The 27,773-nt window shown below is 30.0% G+C and overlaps 1 protein-coding gene across 1 annotated transcript in view; it reads right to left on the bottom strand.

Annotated features, from left to right (window-relative positions):
- Positions 1 to 17,557: 17,557 nt before the first annotated feature.
- The window catches only part of LOC136083678 (TNF receptor-associated factor 6-A-like), a 98,067-nt gene continuing 87,851 nt past the window's right edge, over positions 17,558 to 27,773 (bottom strand). Inside the window, exons 7-8 of the mRNA XM_065803238.1 lie at positions 25,402 to 25,905; positions 17,558 to 17,688 (exon numbers count right to left, since the gene is read on the bottom strand). Of these exons, the coding sequence (XP_065659310.1) occupies positions 17,656 to 17,688; positions 25,402 to 25,905 (537 nt within the window). The 3' untranslated portion in view covers positions 17,558 to 17,655. The remainder of the gene's footprint in view (positions 17,689 to 25,401; positions 25,906 to 27,773) is intronic.

Below are 27,773 nucleotides of genomic sequence, written 5' to 3' on the forward strand. Positions count from 1 at the left end.
TACATTAGCGTTTTCACAAAAATACAATCTTCGATCAAATAGCAACCATAACTATCAATTGAGCAGAGTAAAATCGCAAGTGTCAAAATTCTCAATTATTAACCCAGGTCCGTCATTATGGAATCAATTAAAAAAAAACAATATAAAAGATTTGAAAAGCACTTCCTCTTTTAAACGACAAATGAAATTGCATCTCCTTAACTTCTGATATATATGCGAGTATGTTTATATATGTGTGTGAAAGTATGTTTGTATATGTGTTTGTGCATGTGTATGTATATATTTGAGGATGTATATATAAGTTTTTATTCTTCACCTAGTATTTTTCAAAAAAAATATTTTATTGTAAATTTACTAAAGGCATGTGGGCTTTAAATGTTATTAAATGTTATTGTAAATTATATTATTGAGTTTTATTTTTCACGTAGTATTTTTCAGAAAAAATGTTTTATGGTAAATTTACTAAAGCCATGTGGGCTTTAAATGTTATTGTAAAGGGGCTCTATGAAAAGATTGTGGTGACACCAGTCATCCGTATCTTCTTTGAGCCCCTGTCTGTTTATATATATTCTTTGTGTAACGTAAAAGTTTCATTGCAATTTTATTATTTTATTTTTATATAAACAGCAAAGAAAAAAAAAGAAAAAAAAAAAAAAAAAAATTGAAAAGTACTGAGCCGTGGAAGCATTTATTGTTGTTAATTTTGCGATCTTTGAGCGTTGAGACTGGAACACCATATTTGACTTGCAGCTTTTCTCAGTGATATTTTATTTTCATTCATATCAGTTAATGCGGCTAGTGTATCGTCTTCCTTGTATGCTTTGGTTTTATTAGTTGACATGTTAAAGAGAATGAGTTAAATTGAATTGAATGAGTGATGATTATATTGAGAAATAATATAATAATTGGTTTTTAATGAATAAAAGTCTATTATATCAACAAATAACATTATATTTTGTTCAAAATTAAACCGGAATTAACACTAACTTAATTAGTTAAAGATAAGCGCTTTGTCACTTGCGAAAAACTAAACCAAGTCATTAGTCGAGCGTGCGGTTTTATCAGAAAAAAGATTTTTTTTTACTTTTTTGATTTTTTATTTAACTTTTTGTTCTAACTGCATAAAAATAAATTTCCTACGTGGTGGTGCTGAAATTATTTGGACTACCCTTTAATGTCGCTTAAAAAATGTTGTGGCTGTAAAACTGGCCCCACAAGGAAAGTTTTGTTAATTGTCTAAATGTTTTTTTTGTGTTTGTTTAAGTTCGTATAATTGATCTGCAAAACGTTGAACATCACAGTAATCGCAGGTCGACTGGGAAGCATATATGAGATCCAACTCGTGGCAATTCCCTTTCCAACAACATTCGTGTTTCACACGCTTTTTTAAAAGGAGAAGAAATTCTTCGGAGGGTTGATAAGCATAAAAATCATCGTAGGGTTGGTTCACTATGCGAGCGAGTTGCTGTCGCATTTCTGTCGTGAGGAGGAAGGATTTCGCATCTGGGCTTAACGTGTCATAGCAGCGGCGGGCGATTCGGTAGATTTCGAAAGGGCGGAGATTTGGATGTATGGAAAACGTAGGGGCTGTTTTCAGTTGGGAAAGGTAGGTTTCGAAGCTGGGATGCTGAAACAGAATAATAACGGATAATACAAAATAATACAAAAATAACTAATACAAAAATTTGTTGTAATGTTTGACGAAATGTTGTGGTTACCTTCTTTAACTTTTATTTTGACGTTAATTAAATATTATTAAAAAAAAAAACTGGAGGATGCAGTAAATGTTGGTGTTTTATTTTGTTGTGTGGGGTTACGTCTCACTTACTTTTTTCTAAACTTTCTACAGTGTAACCAAAGAAGAGGTAAGGTAATGTGACTAAATATTGTTTTGTGACGTAACTAAACTACGAGACATAAATGGATTTTTGTCAGGATGGATGTCAGGTAATGGAAGATAAATCGTATTGTAGTTTATTCTCCTTGGGCCTTTGCCCTGCAGAGGTATTTATAATGTTACAGTAGTAAGGAAATAAAAATACAATGTGGTCTACTGTTCCACTATTAAAATACATAAAGACAGACTCCCAGATGGCTCACGTTTAAGAAAATAAAAAAACCCACTATATAGTAAAAAAAAATCGAAAACGAACTAAAGAATTAGAAATCGAAGAAATTTAAACGAAAAAAACAAAAAAGAAAAATTCGAAAAAGATATATCTGGGCATTTTAATTTGGAATAACTTTGTTAATAATTTCTAGATGGATATTAATTTCTCCGCTCCAGATATTTTTGTATTCTTGTAGAAAAGAGACCTTTTTATTATTGATTATAGAAATTTGGAATTCTTCTGACAAAATTTTTTTAATTTTGCCTTGGAATGCCGGCATGAGCGTCCTTCTGGGATAAGTTTTTTTGTTGAGAAACGACCTCATGCTATTACAATATATTATATATAATAGTTCGTTCGTTATTAGTTTTCCAATATAAAATTTATTTACAAAAGGGGATGAAAAGAAAAGTGATGATAATGAGATTATAAAGAAAATTATAATTAGATAAGAAATTCTAATTTCATAAACAAAATTATCATTTGATGATAAAGAAAAGTAGTGATGATAAGGTAATGGAAGATAAATTAATTTCTATTTTACGCAGCCATATGCATGGGAATAGGGCTAGCAAAACCGGTAAAGCGGTTTACCTGCAAAGGGGTTGAAAATGATGTTTAAATTTACCGGTAATTTTCAAATAATTTACCGGTAATTCGGTAAAATTTTATGGAATAAATTATTAGTAGTATTTTTTTCTAACTAAAAAGAAAAATTCTACAAAAAAGCTAACTTTTTTACATATTATAAAAAAACAGATGAAATCGCAAAAAATTAAGGACTTTATAATGAAAAAGAACTTTGTTTTCTTACAATATTACTATATGCATTTCTTTAAAAAAATATACACCCTACTGAATTGATTTTTCTGAAATTTTCGTTTTTTAATAGAGAAAGAAAAATATTTACATACAATTAGGATTTCTTTATGTAGTTTATTTATAATTACATTCAGTTTATTTTGTGCTCGCGTCCCATCTGGTTACAGTTACAGGTGACATTTTATTTAATTTAAATAGTGCGTTAGTGAGTTTTTTTTTAATTATTTGGTTTTTTGCACTGGATGATAAAATTATTAAGTATCATAAAAAAAAATTGAAAATAAACACAAAACATAACTTGGAAAATAAAGCGAATATTCGATATTTTTATTGTGTGGAGTAAGTATTTCACAAAAAGTCTTTAAAATTATATTATAGAATATATTTGTATATTTGTATTGTGTTCCAAAACTTACATATTGAATTTTTTTAAAAAAAATAGCCTTATCTATGATGTCTACTGGATCCGGACAAATCAATTGTGGAATCATTTTCTACGTACGAAAGCTGGCGATTCAGCTATTTGCAATGTATGCAAAAAATATATAAAATGCTCTGGCGGCAGCACAAGTGGTTCGCACAATCACCTTATCAGAAAACATAAAATTAATCTGCTAAAAAGAGTTCAACATGATGATGCAGAAGCTAGCTGTTCTAATATCAATACCACAACTTCCGTTACGAATGATACAAATTCTAGATCAAAAATTTCTGATTATTTCAACATTATTAAAACGATTGATGACTCATTCCAGCTGTTTTAGCACGACTGACAGTACGAGATTGTTTATCAATTAAAAAGATTTGCACATCATACGATCTTCAGCAATTATTTAAATCCAAAGAATATGATTGTTCAAAGTCTCCAAAAACAATTAAGAAAATGGTGTTGCAGTACGGTGACAAAATCCGAAAACAAATCGTTACAGAATTATCAGAAAGAATAGCCTGTGGTGAATTATTCACCTTTCGATGAATGGACATCTCTCAAAAATCGAAGGATTATGAATGTCAATGTGCACTCGTATGATAATGTATTTTGAAATCTCGGATTGGTTAGGATTAAAGGATCGATGCCTGATGAAAAATGTATATCGTATCTTCAAAATACACTTAAAGAATTTAGTATTGCGATAGAAAATATAATTTCCATTACTACGGATGGGGCCGCCGTAATGAAACAGGTAGGCAGATTACTGGACGTAAATCATCAACTGGACATCAATCATCAATAATAGATGCTCACGGCATCTAGTTATCAGTAATTAAGGTGCTGTATAAAAGATCTGTTTCGGATAAAATTCCGTAGAAAATCAAGGCTATTACTGAATTTGAACATGGTAAAGATAAAGAGGACGATGTAATAGAAGATATTGGGGTTTTTGACGTTATTGAGGATACATCAACTACTGATTCAACATAAAAGTATAGGTAATAATAACAATAATAACAAATAATAACAAATAACAATAATAACAAAAATTTGAAAAATTGTTATCATGTTCCGTAGATCACCAACAAAAAATGATATCCTCCAAAAACATGTTAAGGATGAATTTAAAAAATCCTTGACACAAAAACACGGTGGAGCAGTATGTTTATAATGTTGGAAAGAATTTATGAGATTAAAAATTGTGTTCGTAGGAGTCTAATTGATATCAAATCCGATATAGATTTATCAGAAAATGATCTCAATGTTGCATCAAATATAATAATGGCTTTGCAACCTGTTAAAGTAGCTGTGGAAGCTCTCTGTTCAAGGGACACGAATCTATATGTTGCAGATTTGACAATTAGGTTCATGTTGGATGAACTAAGTAACAAAAATAATTTCTTAAGTAATGAATTGAAACAAGATTTAATATTTCGAATAAGTGAGAGAAGAACCGTATATTCTGATATATATTCATATCTTCATGAACCATGTCCACGTACAGCTTTAAATAATGAAAATAATTATGGCGTGTTTAATACTACAAGTAAATTGGTTATGGAAAAAAATATTGTAGAAATCATTAAACAATTTTTAAAACGATTCCGAAACTACTGAAGCTGAAGTTGTGCAAGTGTATGAAACTGAATCAACTAGTGAATCTACGGTTTTATCCGCAGTCAAGCAATGTCAATGAAGGAAAAACTTGATTTAGTAATTAAAAAAATTGATTTAGTAATTAAAAAAAAAAAAGATAACTATTGCTCACGAAGAGATTAGCGATCCGAAGACAACATCCGGTCTTTTAAATATAGTCAGGAAAGAAATGGCGTATTTCAAGGAAAAAAATATTAAAGGAAAATATTTAAACAAACTCCAAAAGTATATTTCAGCAGTTCGCCCAACCAGTGTAGAGTCGGAACCAGAGCTTTTTTGCAGCAGATTTAATTGGCACAAGGTACAGAACAAGTTTAAACGACGAAACATTAAATGTAATGTGTTTTTGAAGCGCTTACTTCAATAAACAATTTATGCTCCTTGAAAAGAATTGACTACATTAACTATTTTTTTTTTTTAAATAAAGTTTTCTTTATGTTTATGCTTGTTTATGTTTACGCTAAAATACAAAAATGTTAATGTATAAATGAATTAATTATATTTTATTATATAAAAAAAATCTTTTTGATTGTTTAATTTATTTATTTTTACCGAGGATGGACCTGTAAACTGATGCTGTTTTACTAATATATTCATTTGTTATGATTTTTGTTGTTTTCAGTGTTGAGATTATTACTAAGCCTTTAGAAAAAAAACCGGTAAATTACCGGTAACCGGTAATTTACCGGTACTAATACCGGCAATGATTTTTTTTTTATCATATTGTTGTTTATTTCTCTCCTCCGGCGTCTGCCTTGTAGAGATATTAATAACGAATACAATGGTATTAATCACAAGACGGTCCACTGCTCCATTACTAAGTCGCACACAAAACTCACAAGAGTTAAATACTTAACACAAAAAAATGAAGACCTCACATACACAAAAAAGAAGAAACAAAAATGAAATAAAATCAAAAAACAAAACAAAAAAATATTAATAACGAATACAATGGTATTAATCACAAGACGGTTCACTGCTCCATTACTAAGTCGCACACAAAACTCACAAGAGTTAAATAATCGAAAATAATCGAAAAAGTTCCAAAAATAATCTGGGCATTTTAGTTTAAAAAAAGATTGTTGTTTATATCTATTTTAATTTTGTTATCTTCGCTCCAGATTTTTTCACATTGTAAAAGAAAAAACTCTTTACTGTTTGATATTTTTGAAATTTCGAATTCCTCATACAAAATTTTTTTGATTTTGTTTTGGAATTCCTCTAACAATCTCAATCTAGCAAACATCGACTTTTCATGGAGCGGCATCATTCTATTACAATATAATTTATATAAAAGTTCGTTAAGAAGTAAAAACTATTTACAGGTGTTAAAGGAAAAAGTAAAGTTTTGAATGTATTTTTAAGAAGTGGATGATGTGGATAAATTTTATGAATAAGAGCGAGTGTGCATTTTATGAGTGGTTGTGCTTTTACACATCCAAACATCATATGGGGAAGGTTTTCCGTTTTTTTCATACATTTTCATACATTGAGGGCAGAGATCGTCTGTTACAAAGCCTCTTTTTTTAAAAATCGAGTTGGTTGGAATTGCAAAGTGTATTAGTTTGTATTTAATTTCGTCTGCTTTATTGTTGATGTTACTTTTGTGGATGTAGTTAAATAATTGGAACCAGTCTTTTATTGTTATGTTTCTCATGCTATATTTATAGTAGTCTGCCCATCTGTAAAACTTTCCTCTTAGGTTTATTTCTGCATCATTTTTGGAGATAGTGTATACATTTTTTGGTTTGAGATATAAATTTGAGAGAGGGTGAGTTTTTTAGATAAATAGATGTTAGTGCTTTGTTGTTGTCGTAACTTTGGCTTTGAGAATTTATGAGGTGTTTCCATTTCGGAGGTAGTGAATTTATTATTTTTGTTAGAAGGTGTTGCTTTATACCGATGAGTTGACTCTCTAGAAAGCCGCTAGCAAATACTTTTGAAATGTCGCCTATCTTGATTATCCTGTTGTTTGTGGATTCTGGAGATGGTTTAAGGATTTTACGCTCGTGTCTTATATATGGATTGTAGAATACTGGTTTTTTTTTTTTTTTTTTCTTTTAATTTTTATTTTAGGTGCCCCAAGAAGTCCTAACGGTCTTGTCACAGAGCACCGCGGAAGTGCATTTAACCGGGAAGTTCACGCGTCTTTCCTTACCGTGACGCGAAAATTTGTCCAAAGCTCGTTTCGAACCTGGATCTCCTGCTTATAAAGCAAGCGCTCTAACTACTGCGCCACGGCCGCACGATTGGTTGGTTTAGTACTTCCTCGATCGTAAGATTTTTGTGATTGTTGAATTTTCTATAGAGATGACTCCACGTTTTTATTGTTGAGTTTTTAATGATTTGGAAGAACGCGTGGTGAGAAATATAAGATTTCCTTGATTTGCATGTCGGTAATTATTAAAAATATGAAGGGCTGAATCTTTCCATGCTCCCTGTTTGTTCTCATCAAAATATTTGGAAATCTAACTTAGTGGAATTGATTGCAGTTTTTTTTTCACGTCGATGTTTAAACCGCCTTTATTGATAGGGAGTTTGGAAATTTGTTTAGGTGTTTTTATGGAGCTATTATTCCAGAGGAAGTTGTCGATTTTTCGTTCTATTAGTTTTATGTTTTTGTCACATGGTATAGGGTGAAAGCAAGATGCCATAGGCCACTTAGTAGTGTTTGGTTGATTATTAGAGCTTTTCCTTTAATCGATAGTTTAAATCTTTCCCACTTTTCTATCTTTTTGACCAATTTTTCTATGCTTTCATTACCATTGTCGGTTGATACATTTTTTTTTTTTTTTTTTTTTTTTTTTTTTTTTTTTTTTTTTATTACAAAATAATAAATATTTACAAATGTCTTAACTATCTCTGCATAATAAATACTCATATTTACAATAAGTTTACAAATCGTTTAACTGTATATATTTTTCCATTTATAAATATTTTATTGATACACTTTTATATAATAAGAAAAAAAACAGAAAAAAACAAGCTTTTTTATTTTACATTTAATTTACTTTGATCTATTCTAAAATATTCTCTAGTTTATATGCCAATATTTTAAAAATAAAGTCGTGTTCATATATATATACATTATTAAATTTTTGTTTGTATTTTGTATTTTTTTTTTTTTTTTTGTTTTTTTGTTTTTTTGTTTTTTTGTTTTATATTTTTTTGTATTTTTTTTTTTATATTTTTTTGTGTTTTTTGTTTTGTTTTTTAGAGCCTTTGTGCGGAAAGAAATCGAGAATATGGAAAAAGGTTGATAATGAAGTTGGTAAAGATTATTTAAGTATATTTAGTAAAGAAAGATTTTATTAATTAATACTAAAAAAAATTACAGGACTTTTACACAAATCATCACGTTACGAAATCTACAGAAAAAAAAAGCAAATAATAAAATATATATTAAAAACTAAGGGCTGGCAGTGATTGTCTAATTATATATAACAATATTTTTGTTGTAAAAAATATAAGTTTAAAGGACACGGGAACACTCAACTAAACATTTAGTTCTTTCTACGAGCCAGTGTGTTAGTTTGGCTCATATGTTTAGTTTCAGGTTCCCGTTCTCTATTTGACACAAAACGTTTTTAATACAATAGAGTTGACAGAAAATGTCCGTGGTATTTCTACGGACATGATAATTATATTTTAAAGTAATGATATTCCTGATGTTTCTGGTAATTATCCTGATCACTGCCGTTGGGTCAATATTTGAATTGTCAAACATATGGTGGCATCTGCTGTTCCATATTTCACTCATGATGGTTTGAGTGACTGTCAACAGCAGCTGCGAGGTAGGGTTTTTCTCCGATAAATTCGCAGTCTCAATCGAGAATATGGAATTTATTGGAGAAATGTTGTTTTGGGATATCAAGGAGTTATATACATGTTTAAAGTATTCCCATATTGTAACAGAAGGAGGACAGTAGGCAAAGATGTGCAGATTGTCCTCAATTTTACCGCAAGTTTTACATTTGTTGTTTTTAACGATCTGTTGCCTTGTGCTTTTGGCAAGCAAGGCAGCAGAAGGTAAGCTGTTATGGAAAAATCGAAAGAGGATGTTTTGGTCGGTCCGTATGCGTGGGAGGTAAAATTTATTTTCCAAATCTGGGTCCACGGCATTGTTGTTTTTGTTGAACTGTTCCAGAAAAGTTCTGCTGGCACGACTGTCTTTTTGTTTTTTGCCACTTCTAAGTAAAAATTTTTTGTTGTTTTTAGGGGGATGTCAAAAAGGGACCCGTTTTTGCCTAATATTTCTATTGTTGTTTTGTAGTACTGAGACGTTTTGTTGTCCCAGTGTTTTGGAAAATTGTTCTGCTTTAAAAAGTTCCAGCTTTGGTTTTGGTTCGTAAATTTTATAAGTGAACTCGCTAACCAATACTTTGAAAAGTAGTAAGTGTCGTGAGCTTTGTCCTCTTCGCATTCTTTCAGTTGAAAGAGGGTTTTGAGGCGAAGTGCAAGACTTTGCTCCTTCGGTGATAAAATTCCGAGACCCCCGCTTTTGACGGGTAAAAAAAGTCTCTCTTTTGACCGGATTGAAATTGGTCTTTTGCCACAGATTTTCGAAAATGGCTCTATGCAGACGATCTATTGCCCATTCGGGAACGGGCAACACGTTTGCCAGAAACCACACTTTTGACATTGCTAACGTATTTATCAACATAGTCTTTCCCCTAAGTGACAAAGTACGTAGTCCCAAAAACTTGAGTTTTTTCTCTATTTTGTTTAGAGTTACTAACCAGTTGAAATTGGTAGTATCGCTCAGTCTGGTGTAAAAAGTAACACCTAATATTTTAAAACCGGTGTTGTTGTTCCACTCTATGTCGTCCAATTCCGGGTACATTTTAGGATCAAAACCCCCAAGAGCGAGACCCTTGGTTTTTGAGGCGTTGATCACTGAACCACTTGCTTTTTCAAACAGTTTTATTTTTTCGAAAAAAAAGCGGACTGATTTTACGTCCCTGGCAAAAAGTTCGAATCGTTTGCGTACTGCTGTATTTTGAGGCGTACCCTTTTTTTGGTAGTTCTCCACAAAAATGTCATGTCATGGCCCATAAATTTAGGCATATCACTACCAAAATATTTTTGTAAGTTTTGGATTGATAAATTATTTTTTTGTTTGAATTAAATCATAAAATTACTTATATTAAACAATATTAGTAACAAAAATAATATATATTCTATTTAGTTTATTTTTTTCTTTTTAATTTAATACAGTATATATTTGTATATTTTATATTTATTTCTCATTAGGTAAACTAAGTAAGGTGTACCTGGTAACGGGAAACCCTCTATTCTGCTGTCACCTCTGATCACCAAAGCGAGAGCTTCGGCAACAAAAACGTACAGCAAGAGAGAGAGGGGGTCACCCTGTCTAACTCCTCTTTCCGTAGGAAAGGAGGCTGACAGGAAACCGCAATTCAGAACAGATGCCGAAACTTCTGAATATAAGGTGTTGACAAAAGATACAAAATTTTCTCCGAGATTGAATTTTCGGAGAATCTGAAGCAGAAACGCACGATCGACTTTGTCAAACGCCTTTTCTTGATCTATTGACAAAATGAAACTAGGTAGATTTTTAAATTGCGCGTAATCGATAAGATCACGTACTAGATGTAAATTTGAGAATATTGTTCTACCTGGGATTCCGCAAGTTTGATTTGGTTCTACAATTTTCCCCATTACTTTTGCAAGTCGTAGGGCCAGCGCTTTTGTGATTATTTTGTAATCAGCGCCGATTAAAGATATGGGCCTCCAGTTTTTGCATTCTGTAAGATCTCCTTGTTTAGGAATCAGTGAAATAATTGATTTTTTCATTGAGTGGCTAGTGCTTTTTTCTACGAAAAGTATTTCGTAGGCAAGTTCTTCAAAATCTTTTTCTAAAGTGTGCCAAAATGTTTTATAAAATTCAGCTGGAAGTCCGTCATAGCCCGGAGATTTTCCGTTTTCAAATTTAAAAAGGGCTTCTTTCAGTTCCGCGCCGGTTAGGCGGGTGTTTAAAAATTGATTTTCATCATCACTTAAACGTTTAGTGATGTGTGACAAGACATATTTTTGGCTGTCTTTGCATAAACTAGTTTTGGTGTAAATGTTTTTATAATATGAAACAAGGGAGTTTAGTATTTCGCCAGGTTCACTCGTCAATGTGCCGTCATTCTTGCGAATTTCGGTAATTGACTTGTTCCGCTGTCGAGTTTTTTCCTAATTATACAAAAATTTTGAAGGTTTTTCTCCTTCTTCTATTAGTTTTTGTTTCGTGCGAATAAACGCTCCGGGAAACTGGAGCAAGAAAAGAGCATCGCGTTTTTCTTTGATGCTATCTAAATTCGGGTTAGCGTTTTGTTGCTCCCGTTGGATTTCGTTTTCAATTCCTTTTCATTTGTTTTTTGTTTTTCGCACTTTCCTGTATCGATATGTGTTGTTATTCAGCCCTTACAAAAAGTTTGCAGTCGTCCCACCATTTTAAAATTGACGTGTAGGACCGTTTTTTTGTTTGCCAATCTTGAATTGAGAGTTCAATTTTTTGCCTATGCACCTCTATTTCCAAAAGAGAACAATTTAATTTCCAGTAACCTGGTCCTCTCCTAAATTGACTAAAGTTGACAGTTGTTGACACGAACTCGTGGTCGGAAAAAGGGTTGGTGAGAATTTTGGAGCGTGTTGTTTTTTTTGGCGACTTTATCAGGGCAGTAGATTCTGTCGAGTCTACATTTGACCGTCTGATTGCGCCATGTGAATTCTCTTTTGGTGGGAAATTTATAACGAAAAACATCTACTAGGTTATACTTACCTCGGAAGACCCCGAGTTCAGAAATGCCGTAGGTGTGATATTTAGCGTTGTTTGTACCTTCTGTGTCAAGAGGCAGGCTTTCGACCATGTTGAAGTCCCCGGCCAGCAGGACGGGTAGTCCTGTGTCCTGCGAGAATTCGCCAAGGTCGCCAAAAAAATGGCGCCTTTCTCTCGGCACATTGGGCGCGTAAATATTCAGCACCTGCATTTCGTGTTCGTCAATTTTGATCATGGCGTTTAAAATTCTACCGTTAGCGTCCCTTTTTAGTTCGGTTAACGAAATGTTGGATTTAGAGAGAATCGCCACCCCGCAACAACTGTGGCTCGGACCAGAGTTCCAAATAGACTCGCCAGTCCATTCGTCACCCCACTGCTTAACAGTGGACGGTCCAGACTTTGTTTCCTGAAGGAGGATGAGATCGTAGGAGGACTATTTAAGAAAACCAAAAAAATTGTCGCGTTTAGTTTGGTCGTTTAGACCGTTTATGTTGCATGTTATAATGTTAATAGCCATGATGGAGAGAAACAGCTTTCTTAATTTGAAAACTCGTGTCGCTTAAACATAAATATAATAATTTTACAACCTGACACAAATAAAACGAACATAAAAGTTTTAATCTTAATGCACGAGTTTTCCATTTAACTGACGCAATACAAACAGATGGACGCACTGGACCATACAATTTTACACAAAAGCGCGAACTACAACAATACAAACATGCACAGCTTAAGCGCTCGTTAAGAAACGTGTCACGCATAACTAATGAGAAATTAAAAAAAGAACAGAAAAAACTCGAAAAAAAAAGATTTTTTTGCAGAAAGATAAAAATAAAAATTTAGAGCGAAAAAGTTCGAAATAAAAGTCTGATTTAAGAACAAAGCTAAAAGAAGAAAATTGAAAAGAAAAAAATAAGAGGAAATAAAAATCTTACGATTTCTTTTCCGCACACAGTTGGCTTTCATAGTCTTCATCGATTACAAGAGAATCCGTTTCGTCGTCAAAACACGTCAATACGTCTTTTTCTTTCAAAAACAAAACTTCGTCCAAACACGCGGGTTCGTTTTTCTCTGCTGTATTTGTTACCTTTTTGGGAGTTTCACATTCCGAAATTCCCAGTCGTTTTCTTGTCGGCTGGGCGGATTTTCGCGTTTTTGAAGACTTTTTTTTTATTATGCTCTTCTTTATAAGTTTCCATGTCGACACTGATGTCAACGCTGCCACTGTTAACATCAATGTCTACACTTGCGCTGTCGACTTGTGATATAGTAGGTTTTATTGGATCTGAGGGTACAATGGTTGGGTTTGATGAATTTGGAGTTGTGGATTCGGGCTGGCCTTGATGTTTATACCTTAGAGTGAGTCCATCAACGTTTTGATATCGAGGTAGAGGGTTTTGGGAAGGATTCTTCCAGTTCCTGATAGTAATAATCACATTTTCAGTGAAGATATCCTCACCGTGCGCCTTACATTTCTGCAAATAAAAGGAGTCGAACTCCCCTCTTCCTACAGCCAAGTACTTTAAGTAGTTAAGTAGTTGCCAAGCAGGACGATTTACCGAATTTAACCGGTTTTAGAATTATCGGTAAGTTTTATTAACATATTGTTGCAGTTTTATATTACAACGTTTTACAGTAAAAATTATATATAAGGAATTAGATTGCTTGTGGGTTAGTTTTTTTTTTAAAAACTTTTTTTTATAAACTTTTTTAAAAACTTTTTATAACATGGATCTGTACAAATGTATTCGATGTATTTACATTACTGTTAATTAAACAAATTTGTTAAATACTGTAACTCAGTTATGAGTTATGGTATTCAACAATTTATTCAGACAAAAGTAACTAAAAAAAGTTTTAAAAAAATATTTTTTTGCTAAAAATATTTTTTTAAAATCGCAAAGTAGTTAACTGCAAGTAGTTAATTGCAACTTCGTGAACGTTTTTTTCGTGACAAATTCGTTATAAAAATAAGAACTAATTATTTGTACACTGTTATGTATGGTTTTTTTTTAACTTATATTTATAAGTTAAAAAAAAAACATAACCGTTATAATTATAATAGTGCACTTTTAATAAGTGTAAACTAAGACGCAACATAACGTCAAAAAAATCTATTCGTATTTTCCTTGTGCCTTATTTAGATAATATAAAAAAAAACGCATTAACGAATATGAAAAATAACAAATCACCCGGGAATGATGGTTTAACAGTCGAATTTTACAAATCAAACTTTGATACTATTGGTGAAATTTTAGTTAATATTCTAAATGATATCATAAAAAACACGAGATGTCGGAAACACAAAAACAAGCCATCATAACATGTTTATTTAAAAAAGGCGAAAAAACTGACATTTCCAATTGGAGACCGATATCTCTATTAAACACAGATTACAAAATACTCACCAAAATCATAGCAAACCGACTAGCAAAAATACTCCCAACAATCATACACGAAAACCAAACAGCAAGTATTCCTCACAGAACGATATATCAAAATCTTGCATATACAAGAGACATAATTTATATACCTAACAAAATTAATTTAGATGCCTCAATTGTGTCAATAGACCAAATAAAAGCCTTTGACCGTGTGGACAGGAATTTTTTATATGATTGCTTACTTAAATTTGGTTTTAGTGTTGTCTTTATCAATGTAATTAAAACATTATATTATGACATCAGTGCATATCTTAAAATAAACGGTTATTTATCAAACAAAATAAATATATACAGAGGAGTTAGGCAAGGATGTCCCCTTTCCATGATACTATATATAATTCAGGCAGAGGTTTTTGCAGGATTTATTAGAAGAAATCCAGAAATTAAAGGAATCACAATCGACAATAAAGAAACTAAACTGCAACAGTATGCGGATGACACTGTCTTTTTCCTATCGACTGACAACTCAATAATAGCTTTAGGCAACGCTCTAAACATATACAAACGAGGTACAGGAACAAAGTTGAACATTTCCAAATGCCAAGGTCTGTGGCTTGAACGAAACAGATCTATAATAAAAGACAGTTTTCTAACTTTCGTATGGCATGATACTACTCTTAAGAGTCTAGGTGTTAAATTCTCTAATTCTAATCAATATATCAACCGACAATGGAACGAGAGCATAGAAAAATTGGACAAAAAGATAGAAAAGTGGGAAAGACTTAAATTATCGATTAAAGGAAAAGCTCTAATAATCAACCAAACACTACTAAGTGGCCTATGGCATCTTGCTTTCACCCTACCTATACCATGTGACAAAACCATAAAACTATTAGAACGAAAAATCGACAACTTCCTCTGGAATAATAGCTCCATAAAAACACCTAAACAAATTTCCAAACTCCCAATCAATAAAGGCGGTTTAAACATTATCGACGTGAAAAAAAAACTGCAATCGATTCAACTAAGTTGGATTTCCAAATATTTTGATGACAGCAAACAGGGAGCGTGGAAAGATTCAGCCCTTCATATTTTTAATAATTACCGACATGCAAATCAAGGAAATCTTATATTTCTCACCACGCATTCTTCAAACTCATTAAAAACTCTACCCCCCTACTACCGTCAAACAATAAAAACGTGGAGTCATCTCTATAGAAAATTCAACAACCACAAAAATCTTACCATCGAGGAAATACTAAACCAACCCATATTCTACAATCCATATATAAGACACGAGCGTAAAATCCTTAAACCATCACCAGAATCCACAAACAACAGCATAATCAAGATAGGCGACATTTCAAAAGTATTTGCTAACGGCTTTCTAGAGAGTCAACTCCTCGGTATAAAGCAACACCTTCTAACAAAAATAATAAATTCATTACCACCGAAATGGAAACACCTCATAAATTCTCAAAGCCAAAATTACGACCACAACAAAGCACTAACATCTATTTATCTAAAAAACTCACCCTCTCTCAAATTTATAAACCTCAAACCAAAAAATGTATACACTATCTCCAAAAATGATGCAGAAATAAACCTAACAGGAAAATTTTACAGATGGGCAGACTACTATAAATATAGCATGAGAAACATAACAACAAAAGACTGGTCCCAATTATTTAACTACATCCACAAAAGTAACATCAACAATAAAGCAGACGAAATTAAATACAAACTAATACACTTTGCAATTCCAACCAACTCGATTTTTTAAAAAAGAGGCTTTGTAACAGACGATCTCTGCCCTCAATGTATGAAAAAAACGGAAAACCTTCCCCATATGATGTTTAGATGTGAAAAAGCACAACCACTCATAAAATACACACTCGCTCTTATTCATAAAATCTATCCACATCATCCACCTCTTAGAAATTCATTCAAAACTTTACTTTTTCCTTTAACACCTGTAAATAGTTTTTATATTGGAAATTTACTTCTTAACGAACTTTTATATAAATTATATTGTAATAGAATGAGATCGTTCCATGAAAAGTTGATGTTTGCTAAAGTGAGTTTGTTAGAGGAATTCCAAAACAAAATCAAAAAGATTTTGTATAAAGAATTCGAAATTTCAAAAATATCAAACAGTAAAGAGTTTTTTCTTTTACAATGTGAACAAATCTGGAGCGAAGATAACAAAATTAAAATAGATATAAACAACAATCTCTTTCTAAACTAAAATGGCCAGATTATTTTTGGAACTTTTTCGATTATTTTCGAATCTTGCTTTTCATGTTATTCTTGTTTTTTTATCGTTTGTTTTGTTTGTAGATTTTATTTCATTTTCGTTTCTTTTGTTTTGTGTATGTAAGGTCTTCATTTTTTAATATTAAGTATTATTATATTAACTCTTGTGAGTTTTATATGTGACTTAGTAGTGAAACAATGGACCGTCTTATAATTAATGCTATTGTATTTATTATTGATATCTTAACAAGGCGGACGCCGGAGCAGAGAAATAAACAACAATATGTATTTAGATAATATATAAAGTTACGTTACGTTTTCTTAGGTCAACTGCTATTAAATTTATAACATTAAAATATAATATTTTTTAATAAAACCCACAAGCAATCCAATCTAATTATAAAATAATACAAATTTCGATAAATGTTTCTTATGTTATGTTCTTACTTATAAAATATCTAAATTAGATTGGTAGTGGGTTTGATTTAAAAATAAACTTTTTTTAAGTCTTATAAACGATGTAAATCGTTAATATATCCAAAAACCGCATATAAAAACTTTGCAACTTTTTTGATTATAACTTTGATTTCAATGCGGTAGAAAAGCATAATTTTGAGGTACATGAAACAATACACATTTGATGTATGAACACTTCATTGCGCCTGTACCTACATCTATATCTGTAAATGGCGTAAATACGATTGGTGGTGGTGGGGGGAGGGGGCAGGGGTTTTATAAACATTATAAAAGAAAGAAGACACTAAACTAAAAAAAAACACAAAATGTTATGTAGGTAAGTTAAAAGCGTAGGTTCTTTTATTGAGGTGAAAAAAAAGCGTGTAGCAAAATGCGGGAGAGGGGGAATTAAGGTTAAAATTAAAAGCGTACGTACTTAATGAACTACTCCTAATTAGAAATACATTTATGATTGAAATACAATATAAATAGAAATACAATTAGCAATAATAATTAAAATTTTGCATGAATTTTCCGGCTTTTAAACGACATTAGGGGTGTTCAAAAAAAAATTATTTTAATGCGAAAATACACAAGATACAACCAAATTTGGAAAAAATATGAAAAAAATACCATTACAAAAAAAAAAATTCTAAAAAAATTGACATTTACCTTGTGCTCAAGCAGCAAAATACCCCGGAAAATGCGCTAAATTGTTTCCGAATTATTTGGCTTTGACCTTTGACCGAGTTATTTGACTTTGAAGGTAAATCTCAATATTTTCTGAAAAAAAAATTTTTATATGTAATAATGACAAAAATTTTTTTTACATTGTTATATATTCCGGTTTTTTCATAAATGTTGTTTAAATTAAAAAAAAGATTTACGGAAAAAATAACTATGGGCAAATAGGCAATAAAGTCTTGTTTTTTTGAATAAATTTTGCAAAATTTTAATAACAATTACGAAAAAACCAGTATACATAATAATCTAAAAAAAAAATTGGACCATTATAATCACATTAAAAATTTTTTTTTACAAAATATTGAGATTTACCTTGCGCTTGGGGACAATTTGGGGCATTTTTCGAGGTGTTTTGCCGCTAAATTTATTTATTTTGTCAAAAAAAGTTTTTTTGAAAAAATAAATTAACTTTATTTTATTTGTCAAAAAGGTTTTACTGTGTTAATGTGATTTCAATAAGTATATAATTGGATTAATGGTTTTTGATTATCGATTCTATTCTTTTAAAGATGTAGATTTTATTTTTATATTTTAAAGATTCTCTGCAGCTAAGATCGCAAAAACGCATTAACGCCCATAAGGTGGCAGAGGCCAATGCATGCAAAACGCTCAGCAGTCAAGGCAGAAGCCAGACTAATAAGCATACCTAGTCGGGCACCAAAGAAGGCTAATATTGCACCTGAATATTTTGGCAATGATAATTCTGATAATAACGCTTTTGATGATGTTTGTAACGATGATATTTCGTTTACCAAAGACAACAATTAGAGACAAAATGTACACAGATAATATTATTACTATTTTATTAATTTTTTTCGTTATAATAAACTTCTGAATTAAATGCTTTTTTCTAAACGTCATTAATAAATTTTATATGAAATTTGAAATAACTATGAGAAGGAGGGAGGAGGGTACAGAAGTTTTAGTAACTTTGGTTGAATTTTAAGGATTTTTTGTAAAGAATGTTTTCTCTATAATAATATTTTAATGTTTTGTATATATATACATACCTACGCACATTTAAATTTTTCTGCATTGTATTTAGTTTAGAAAATTAAATATATTAAAATAGAAGTTTTAATATTTACAAGTTTCTTTACTTAAAGCAAATATTTGACGGTTTTTTGAGGTTTTTTTTATTAGTCTTGTATTTACTTATTTATTTCAAATTTTGCATTACATTGGTTTCAAAGTAATGAAAGGGATTTTTTTTTATTATTATTTCAATTATTTTTGCATTTAAATAAAAATACAAAAAGGAGATACAGGAAATTTAAGAATTAATCTTATGTAACACCAAGTTTAAAACAGTAAACAGTTGTTTATATGTTTTTAAATTCGATTTAAATATAGACAATGAAGAAGAATGCACCATATCATGAGGTAAAGAATTCCATATCTGGATAACTCTTTCACAGAAAAAAAATATCATTGATGTATTTGTTACGTGATGTTAATTTTTGGGAATGACATCTAGTTGAATATATAGTAGGAGTAATAACGAGTGGGAGCGAGAGTAAAAAACTCAGAAAAAGGCAAATCAACCAAGTTGTGCATAATTTTAGAAGTCATTAAAAGATCAAATTTTTAGAAGTTTGTAACCCAATTTAGCAACTCATACTTGATACCGTTAAAATGCAGTTTAAATAGTAACTTAGGGTGAGCTACAGTACCGAAGGCTTTTTCAAAGTCTTTATAGATGATATCAACTATCCTTATATTATTAACAGCAGTGATCCACTCATTTAATATTGTCATCATCTGTGTACATGTGGATCTACGCTTTAGGAAACTGCACTGATGCACACAAATGAAATGAAATTATTCAGGAGTAAATAACTTTTTCAGCAATTATTGATTCCATAATATTACAAACAATTCATGTCATGGAAATAGGTCTATTTACCCTTTGTGGGTAACAAGGGGTTTCCTTTTTTAAATATCGGACATATTATTGCAGCTTTCCTATCCAAGATATAACATTTTTGGACATTGACATTCAAACAGAATAGAAAAAGGAATACCAATAACATTTTGGATGATTTGGATGGAAGCTTTTGTAGATAAGAAACAACAGAATTGTAAGGAAACGTAATATTATTTAAAGAATTTTTGTGTTTTGGTAAATCTAAGACTGGATAGCTATACCATTGTCAGTAACAAACACAGAGCCAAAAAAATTATTCAAAAGTTGTGATTTTTCACAATTATCTGTAATAAGAGAACCATCAGTTTTTAAGTAATGGCGCAGCAGAGTCACAGAAATTGGATTTTTTGTTTACGAAAGAGAAAAACTTAGTAATATTGGATTTGACAACTAAATCTTTCTCTCTGGAAACACAATTTCTTTGAACTTCTGCATCATATAAACGAGAGTAGTTCTTGAATTTAACATGAAAAGATGGATTACCTGTTCTTTTGTAATCTCTATAGAGAATACGTTGGAGGCTAGATTTCAGATGGCTAGAGGTTGGATATTGTTTTTTCTATTAAAAGTTAATGGTACATGCGATAAAATAGATGAATTTAAAAAATTACAGATAGTTTGCCAGAAAGATTTAACATCCTGATTTTGTTTTGGCTTGTAAATACCAGTTTACATTTTGTAAGTCGGTGTTTATAGAGTTGTATAGAGTTTATAGAGATTATAGAGTTATAGCTTTGAAAAAATTATACTTGGTTGTTTTTTTACATGGTTTATATTTCTCTAAATTACAATTGAAAATAATCATGCAGTTGTCGCAGGTACTTGTGAATGGGGCAATAGTTTCTATATTAAAAACGTTTTAGAGTTGTTAGTTAGTATCAGATCTAGAAGGTTGTTAAGTCTGGTATTGTCGGATACAAGTTGGGTTAAAGCATTTGCGGAACACGTTCTACAAAAAGGTCATGAGATGAATCACTGAAAATAGTTGGGATTGACCAGTTTATAAGTGGCAGATTAAAGTTACCGGCTATGATGCATGTAGAATCGCAAGTAGCGGTAATTTTAGAAATTATCTTGCACAAAGCTTTGGTTTTTGAAATACTGATGGCTGCACATGGAGGGTGATAAATGCATGCAATTCGTAATTTTTGCTCAATGGATGAGACAAACACGTCAACACATGTAATTTCAGTATTTAGTAGTTCCATTGGAATATTAAGATGCGTTTGAAGTGAGTGGATATTATTGCACACTAAAATAAGTGAACCCCCACCTTTACTGTTTCGATCATATCGAAATACTGAGAAATTTTTGCAATATACAATAATGAATCAGGTGTATTTTTACACATTAGTGTGTTTTTACACATTATTGCCATATAACAATAATGAATCAGGTATATTTTTATTTAACCATTTGTTTTTAATTTTTCTTACTTGAAGCAACATTTTCATATTTGATCTCTCTGCATCATTAAGATCTGGATTTGTAAACACTTTAGCAAAATCTGTTGAGGTTCTTAAGGATTTAGCAGTGCTTAGAATGAAGTTTTGATCACTGGAATTGATTAACTGAACTAAGACTGGGCTATTTGTATTTTGTTGCGGTTATAGTAATTGTAGTTGAAGTTGAGGTTGTTGGCACATAGGAAGATTTTTGACGGATTACATTTCACCGTTCAATGCTAGCAGTATTTGCTGTATTTCTTATATTTAAAAATTTTGTTATTTTTCTATATTAAAATTTTTTTTTTTAATTTATAGCTAGAGTTTAGTTTTGTGATATCATTGTATTTTTTTTTATAGCTCCATTGTATTTTTTTTATATATGCTTCTTTTGGTACAACAAGTATGTTGTTGTACTCATATTACAACAAGTATGTTGTTGTACTCATATTACAACAAGTATGTTGTTGTACTCATATTTGAATTCGTACATTAATTAATTGCTTTTATTGTACAATTTTTTTTAATACTGCAGCTTTTGTACATTTTTTTTTCATGCTACAGCTACTACTACTTTTTAAAAAGCCTTAGAGTAAACAAAACAAATTTGGCTTTTATACAAAATAAGCTAATTTTGATAAAAAAATAAAATAATAAAAATTATTGAACATATATTTTCAAAAAATAATGAAAAAATTATCAGTTTCAAATGTTTTACAAAGAGGTTCTCTTAATAGTTATTTTTTAATTGCGTTTTTTTGAAATACTAATGAGCCTCTCAAGGTGTTTTGAAAAATGGCTACAGACTATAGCTACAAACATTTATTTTAGTTCAATCAATTAATGTAATACCTCAAGTATTAGTGAGTATAATAAGTTAATTGTTTAACTTATACTAAATGTTTAATGGTTATATACACTTATACTTGACTTATTGCATTGATTGTTTTTATTGTAATTTTTTTTTTTTATGTAGCTGCAACTACTTTTGTTAGAACAAGAAAGTTGTTGTACTCACTTATAGTTGACTCATTACATTGATTAATCTCACTATATATATATATATATATATATATATATATATATATATATATATATATATATATATATATATATATATATATATATATATATATATATATATATATATATATGTATATATTTAAATAAAAAATATTGTTTAAATAAGACACTTTTATTAACAATAATCAATGACAATAAAAAAAAGTCAAGTTGCTGTTAATCTTGAAATGTCTTATTTTTCATACAACCAAGTCTATGTAGCATGTTCCAGAACCAAATCATTTGAATATTTGTTTTTTAAGTTTGATAAACATACATAAAAAGGTATTTCATTGAATGATAACTTCACAAATGTTGTATTTGTAGTTGTTCTTAATTTCAGGGATAATCTTTTCCCGGAATCCCAGGGAAATTTTAAATTTTTATTTTTTATGGATATCCAAATAGTTTTCTGGAAATACAAGTTTAAAATATACTTTTTTTGTCATCAAATAATTTAAACATAAAAGGTATCATTCATCAATTACTCTACACTCTGTTTTACTTAGGGTGAGTCATTATTTGTACAAATAATTTTTTCTTATTTGTACGCGTATATTTATTATTAAAGGGGTTCACAAGTGCTGAATTGCACAAGTGACAAATTATTTGTTATTTGTTAATTTTGTGACATTGTTGTTTTGTGTTGATAGATTTTGTGACATTGTTGTTTTGGTTTAATTGAGCAGAATTTAAGAAATGTACTGAATGTTGATTGTATTCAAAAAGCTAAACGAAGTTTAATAATTTTTATACCATTTACTTAAATTTATAATAATGAAATTTCTATTTAAATTGTTTTTATAAGTATTTTTGATACTTTTACAGCTAGAGTGTAGTATTGTGATATCATTGTAAAAACATATTTTTCTTGAGATAAAATAAAAATATAAACTCAAAAAAAAAAATTCCCAAAAAGTATTATATTATAACATTACGTTGAATATATTTATTTTTTGGGAATTTTTTTTTTGAGTTTATATTTTTATTTTATCTCATGAAAAATATGTGTTTCGTTATATATTAATTTTCTTCTTATTAATTTCGTCATTTTTTATTTTAGGAGTTATTGTTTTGAATGGATATATTGGCCATTTTTGCTTTGTTTTTTATATTTCCGTTATTTTTTACATGTGAATGGAATCCATTTATAATTTTATCACCTTATTACGATCTCGACGGTTTCCATTTGCATTAAGTATCGATTTTTGGCACAAACAACAGGTTTATTAATGATTTGCCTAACTCGGCAGAAAAGCAGCTAATTTGAACGAATTTGTTAAGATTTTTTTCTACAGAAAAGCTTTTATAAAAAATATCAAACAGATAAATCTAAGTTATTTGAAATAACTAGATCTCTTTGGTCCGTTTTTCTAAATTTGTCCAAATTATCTTTGTAAAAGAATTTTTATCTGAAATAACTCTCTTCTAACTAATAACTAGTCGAAATCTTAATAAAAAAATAAAGTTACTTCATTAAAAATTTAAAAATATGGTAAAAAAATTAATAAAAAAACAAAATTTTATGCAAAAATTTTATGTGGTCATTTTCAACTTTTTGAACCAAATATGAAGTTTCCTTAACACTAAACATAATATTTACTGAGTGTATAAAAAATTTACATTAAATTATTTTTTCATTTATAACTATTCATATTTTAGTCATTTTCCCTGTTCCCAAAACAACGTACACCACCCAAATATAAGTAAAAAACTTTCCTTTGCAGATTTAAATCTTATTAAGTTCTTCACTCAAATTTACAGCCTTGTTTTTTGAATTTTTTTTACTCTGATAAAACCAAAATTGAGTAGGGTAGAGTGGGGCTAGTTGAGCATAGGGCAAGTTGGTCAGTTAAAATATCTCAAAAACTACGCATCACTTGGTAAAACATCTAATAAATGAAAGTTGGGGAATTAAAATGTTTACACAATGCGCAACAAAAGATTGCTGAAAAGCTACTGAGTAAGATATATGGGCACTTTTTTTATTTTAGACCAAAAAATTAAAAAAAGAATTTATGCTGTTTTTCTCTTGCATGCTCTTTAACTTTTTTTATCTGCTTTCACTTAAGTGTTGATAATTTACCATTTTATAAGACTTTTGGTTAAACTTAACTGTTTTTTCTTAAGACTTACTGTTCTTTTTAAAACCAAACTTATGTGTTACCTTGTCTAGAGGGGTAAGTTAAGCAGCTTTGAAAAAAAATAAATTAAACTGAACTATCGAATACAAAGATCACAACTTTGATGAGAAATGATTGAGCGGTAAATTATTTATATATATTTTCAAAATTAGTAATGTTTTAATCGGGCTTCAAAGTTAAAGATAGTTGTATAAAATTATATTTTTATATTTTATGAGACTTTCTTATTATTTAAGTTTTTCACTTTTTGTACTTGTTTCATTAAGATGTATAAAATAAAAAGTTAATAATCTATACACACGCTGACTGTTAGTGAAAGTTTTATTGATGACGTCACTTAAGTGTCGTACCATACATATTCACTTGTTTGTTGATTTTTTAACTTACCACACACTATTGCTTAACTTACCACACACTATTGCTTAACTTACCACACACTATTGCTTAACTTACCACACACTATTGCTTAACTTACCACACACTATTGCTTAACTTACCACACACTATTGCTTAACTTACCACACACTATTGCTTAACTTACCACACACTATTGCTTAACTTACCACACACTATTGCTTAACTTACCACACACTATTGCTTAACTTACCACACACTATTGCTTAACTTACTCGCTGGGGCAGGTTGAATAGCTCTGCAAACTTTAGGCAATATGTTTAAAAAAAAATCAAAAACAATACTTCATTCTTAACAAATTTTTAGAAGGTTAAATTATCTTTCAAATATTGAAAAAATTATGTAAGACCGTTCATAAGATCTGTTAGATTTAGTAAAAATTGCTCAAATAGCTCTCTCTACCCTACCTAAAACATTTTTGAATTGATTGCCCAAGAGAACTTATTTTCTTTTTCAACTTTAAATTTTTTTTTTTTTTTGACTTCAAAGTAATAACTATATGTACTAGTCTTTTTCATTTATAGAAAAAATTTTTGTTAGACTTTTCTTATAATATTATTTTATTGGCTGTTAAATCTTTTTTTTTTAATACTTTTATATATTAAAAATTATAAGTTTTACTTTTCAACTCTGAGCAAAACACATTCACGGCTGGATGCAATTAGTAACTAATTGATTGTTACATATATTTTTTGTCAATTTTTTATATTACTTTTTTGTTTACTTTAAAACACATTTTTATTTAAAATCATTTTCTTACCGTTTCGGCTGCGAGGAAGGCCTTTTTTACTTCCAAATTTTTCTCATGTAACATAATTTTATCTTGTTGTGCATCCACTTTTAAAATAAGTTCATTTTTAAGTGCATCCACTGTTGATGTAATTTTCATTTCAGGTGCAACCACTTCTGACGCATTTTTGTTTTCAAATGATTCCACTGTCGAGGTAATTTTATTCTCAAGTGCAACCGCTTTCGACGCAATTTTGGTTTCAAGTGATTCTACTTTTAACATAATTTTATTTTCAAGTGCAACAACTTCTGTAGCATTTTTGTTTTTAAATGATTCCACTGTCGAGGTAATTTTATTTTCAAGTTTTGATGCAATTTTGGTTTCAAGTGATTCTACTTTTGACATAATTTTATTTTCAAGTGCATTAACTGTTAACGTAATTTTGTTTTCAAGTGCGTCCAATTTTGATATTGCCAATGAAAGATGGGTTTGCATTGAAGAATCGGCGTGCGTTTCATGTTCTTTTCTCATTCCCTTTTTAATATAACAAATATCCTAATTATTTTAATATAAATTAAGATAAGAAATTATCTATAGTGCACACATCAAAACAAAATCAACACTTCTTTAACTGATTCAAAAGTTGTAGAGAAAAAAGAGGAGAAAAATATTAAATAATGCGGAATCTGTGATTTACTGTTGTTTTCTACCGCCCCTTCTTGCCATTGAAAGTAGCCAATAAACAATCATGAGCCAGGGATTAAAAGCTCATGATTATAATGAAGCAAAAATTCACAATTTTATACTCTGAAAAAAAAATTAAAAGTTTCTAACTCAGGTTAGAATATGTGATATATGCTTAGTAAGGTTTCTTTTTTTTAAATTAAAAACTTTATTTCAAGTTGATTTTTACATGATTTAAATTAGTTTTAGTTAACGCTAAAATTAATTTGAATCAACACATTTAACTTTGTAGGACGGTACACGCACAAATAAATGTCATTAAAAAAATGCAATTGTATCATAAAAAAAAAATGTCATAAAAATTTACAATGGTTTCAATTTAAAAAAAAATATTTATAATAATACAATCTTAGCTAAAGATATAAGTCAGTATAAAATAAAAACAAAATTTTAAAAATAACTAATTTTGCAAACGCAATTATTACCTTACCAAATCTTGATATGTCTTTTGAACACCTCAAGACTTTTTGCCGACATGGTCTCACTAATAAGAGTGTTCCAGAGCAAGGTGGCTCTATTTAACGTACAGCATGAATCATTAAATATGGAGCCTTTAGGAGGTATTTAGGATTGAGGTAGATTGAGTTTTTGCTACAACGGAGTTTATTCGTAAGTTTTTTTTATAGTAGAAAGGTTTTTCATAAATATTGCATTTAGACAAATAATAGACTTAAAAGTTTCCATATTAAGAAATCCCAAGTTTTTTAGATGGATTCTTGCTCTATTATCAAAATTTAATAATTCATCCAGAGACAAATTAAATCTTTTATAGAATATAATTAGTGCTTTTTTTATGAATTCTATTTATTTGTTTGTCATCTTTTTCTAAACAAAACAGCCAAATTAGAGGACAATAAGAAATGTTTGACAAAATAAAAGCATTAAACAGCAAAATAGATTTATCACAAGATAAAAAAATTCTTATGAGTGATATGGCAAAATGTTTACCATTATTTTTACTGCATAACTGTTTAATGTGTTCCCCAAACTTTAGATCTTTATCAATTGTTATACCAAGTAGTCTTATTGGGTTTTTTGCCTCCTTAACGGAGGCAAAAAATCCTTATATTATATATTTTTAGCGATAGATTGTTTGTGTTTTTTAAACCAACTAAAAGAAATTGGAATTTATCTGGGTTCGCAACCATCGAGTTTAACTGAAATCATTTGATGGTATTGGTTGCTTCTTTTTGCAAACGAAAAATAACCTCCTCAAAGGAATATTCACAAGCATAAATAGTGTCATCAGCAAAATAACAACATTCTGTATCTTTAATGAATAAAAATAAGTCATTTATAAAGATATTGAACGAAACAGGTCCAAGGATTGACCCTTAAGGCTTTTCAGATAATTTATCCACTCAATTTAAGGCAGAAGATTTGTACCCTTGGTAAAAAATATAGGACAGGAAGACATTAGGAATTTCTGTTAAGAACCCATAGGGGTCTAATTTAGTAATTTTTAATTCATGCGGGATATAGTCGTACGCTTTTGAGAGATCTATTAATATTGATGCAACAATGCCTCCACTATTAATACAATAATGCCACTTATTAAGTAACAAAAAAAGGGCATGCTGAGTATTATAACCTCTTCAGAAACCACACAAAAGTTTATCAAATCTTGGCTTAATAAATATCATGATTTGTTCATATAA

Source organism: Hydra vulgaris, chromosome 08 (assembly GCF_038396675.1).
Source record: "Hydra vulgaris chromosome 08, alternate assembly HydraT2T_AEP".
Lineage (NCBI taxonomy): Eukaryota > Metazoa > Cnidaria > Hydrozoa > Anthoathecata > Hydridae > Hydra > Hydra vulgaris.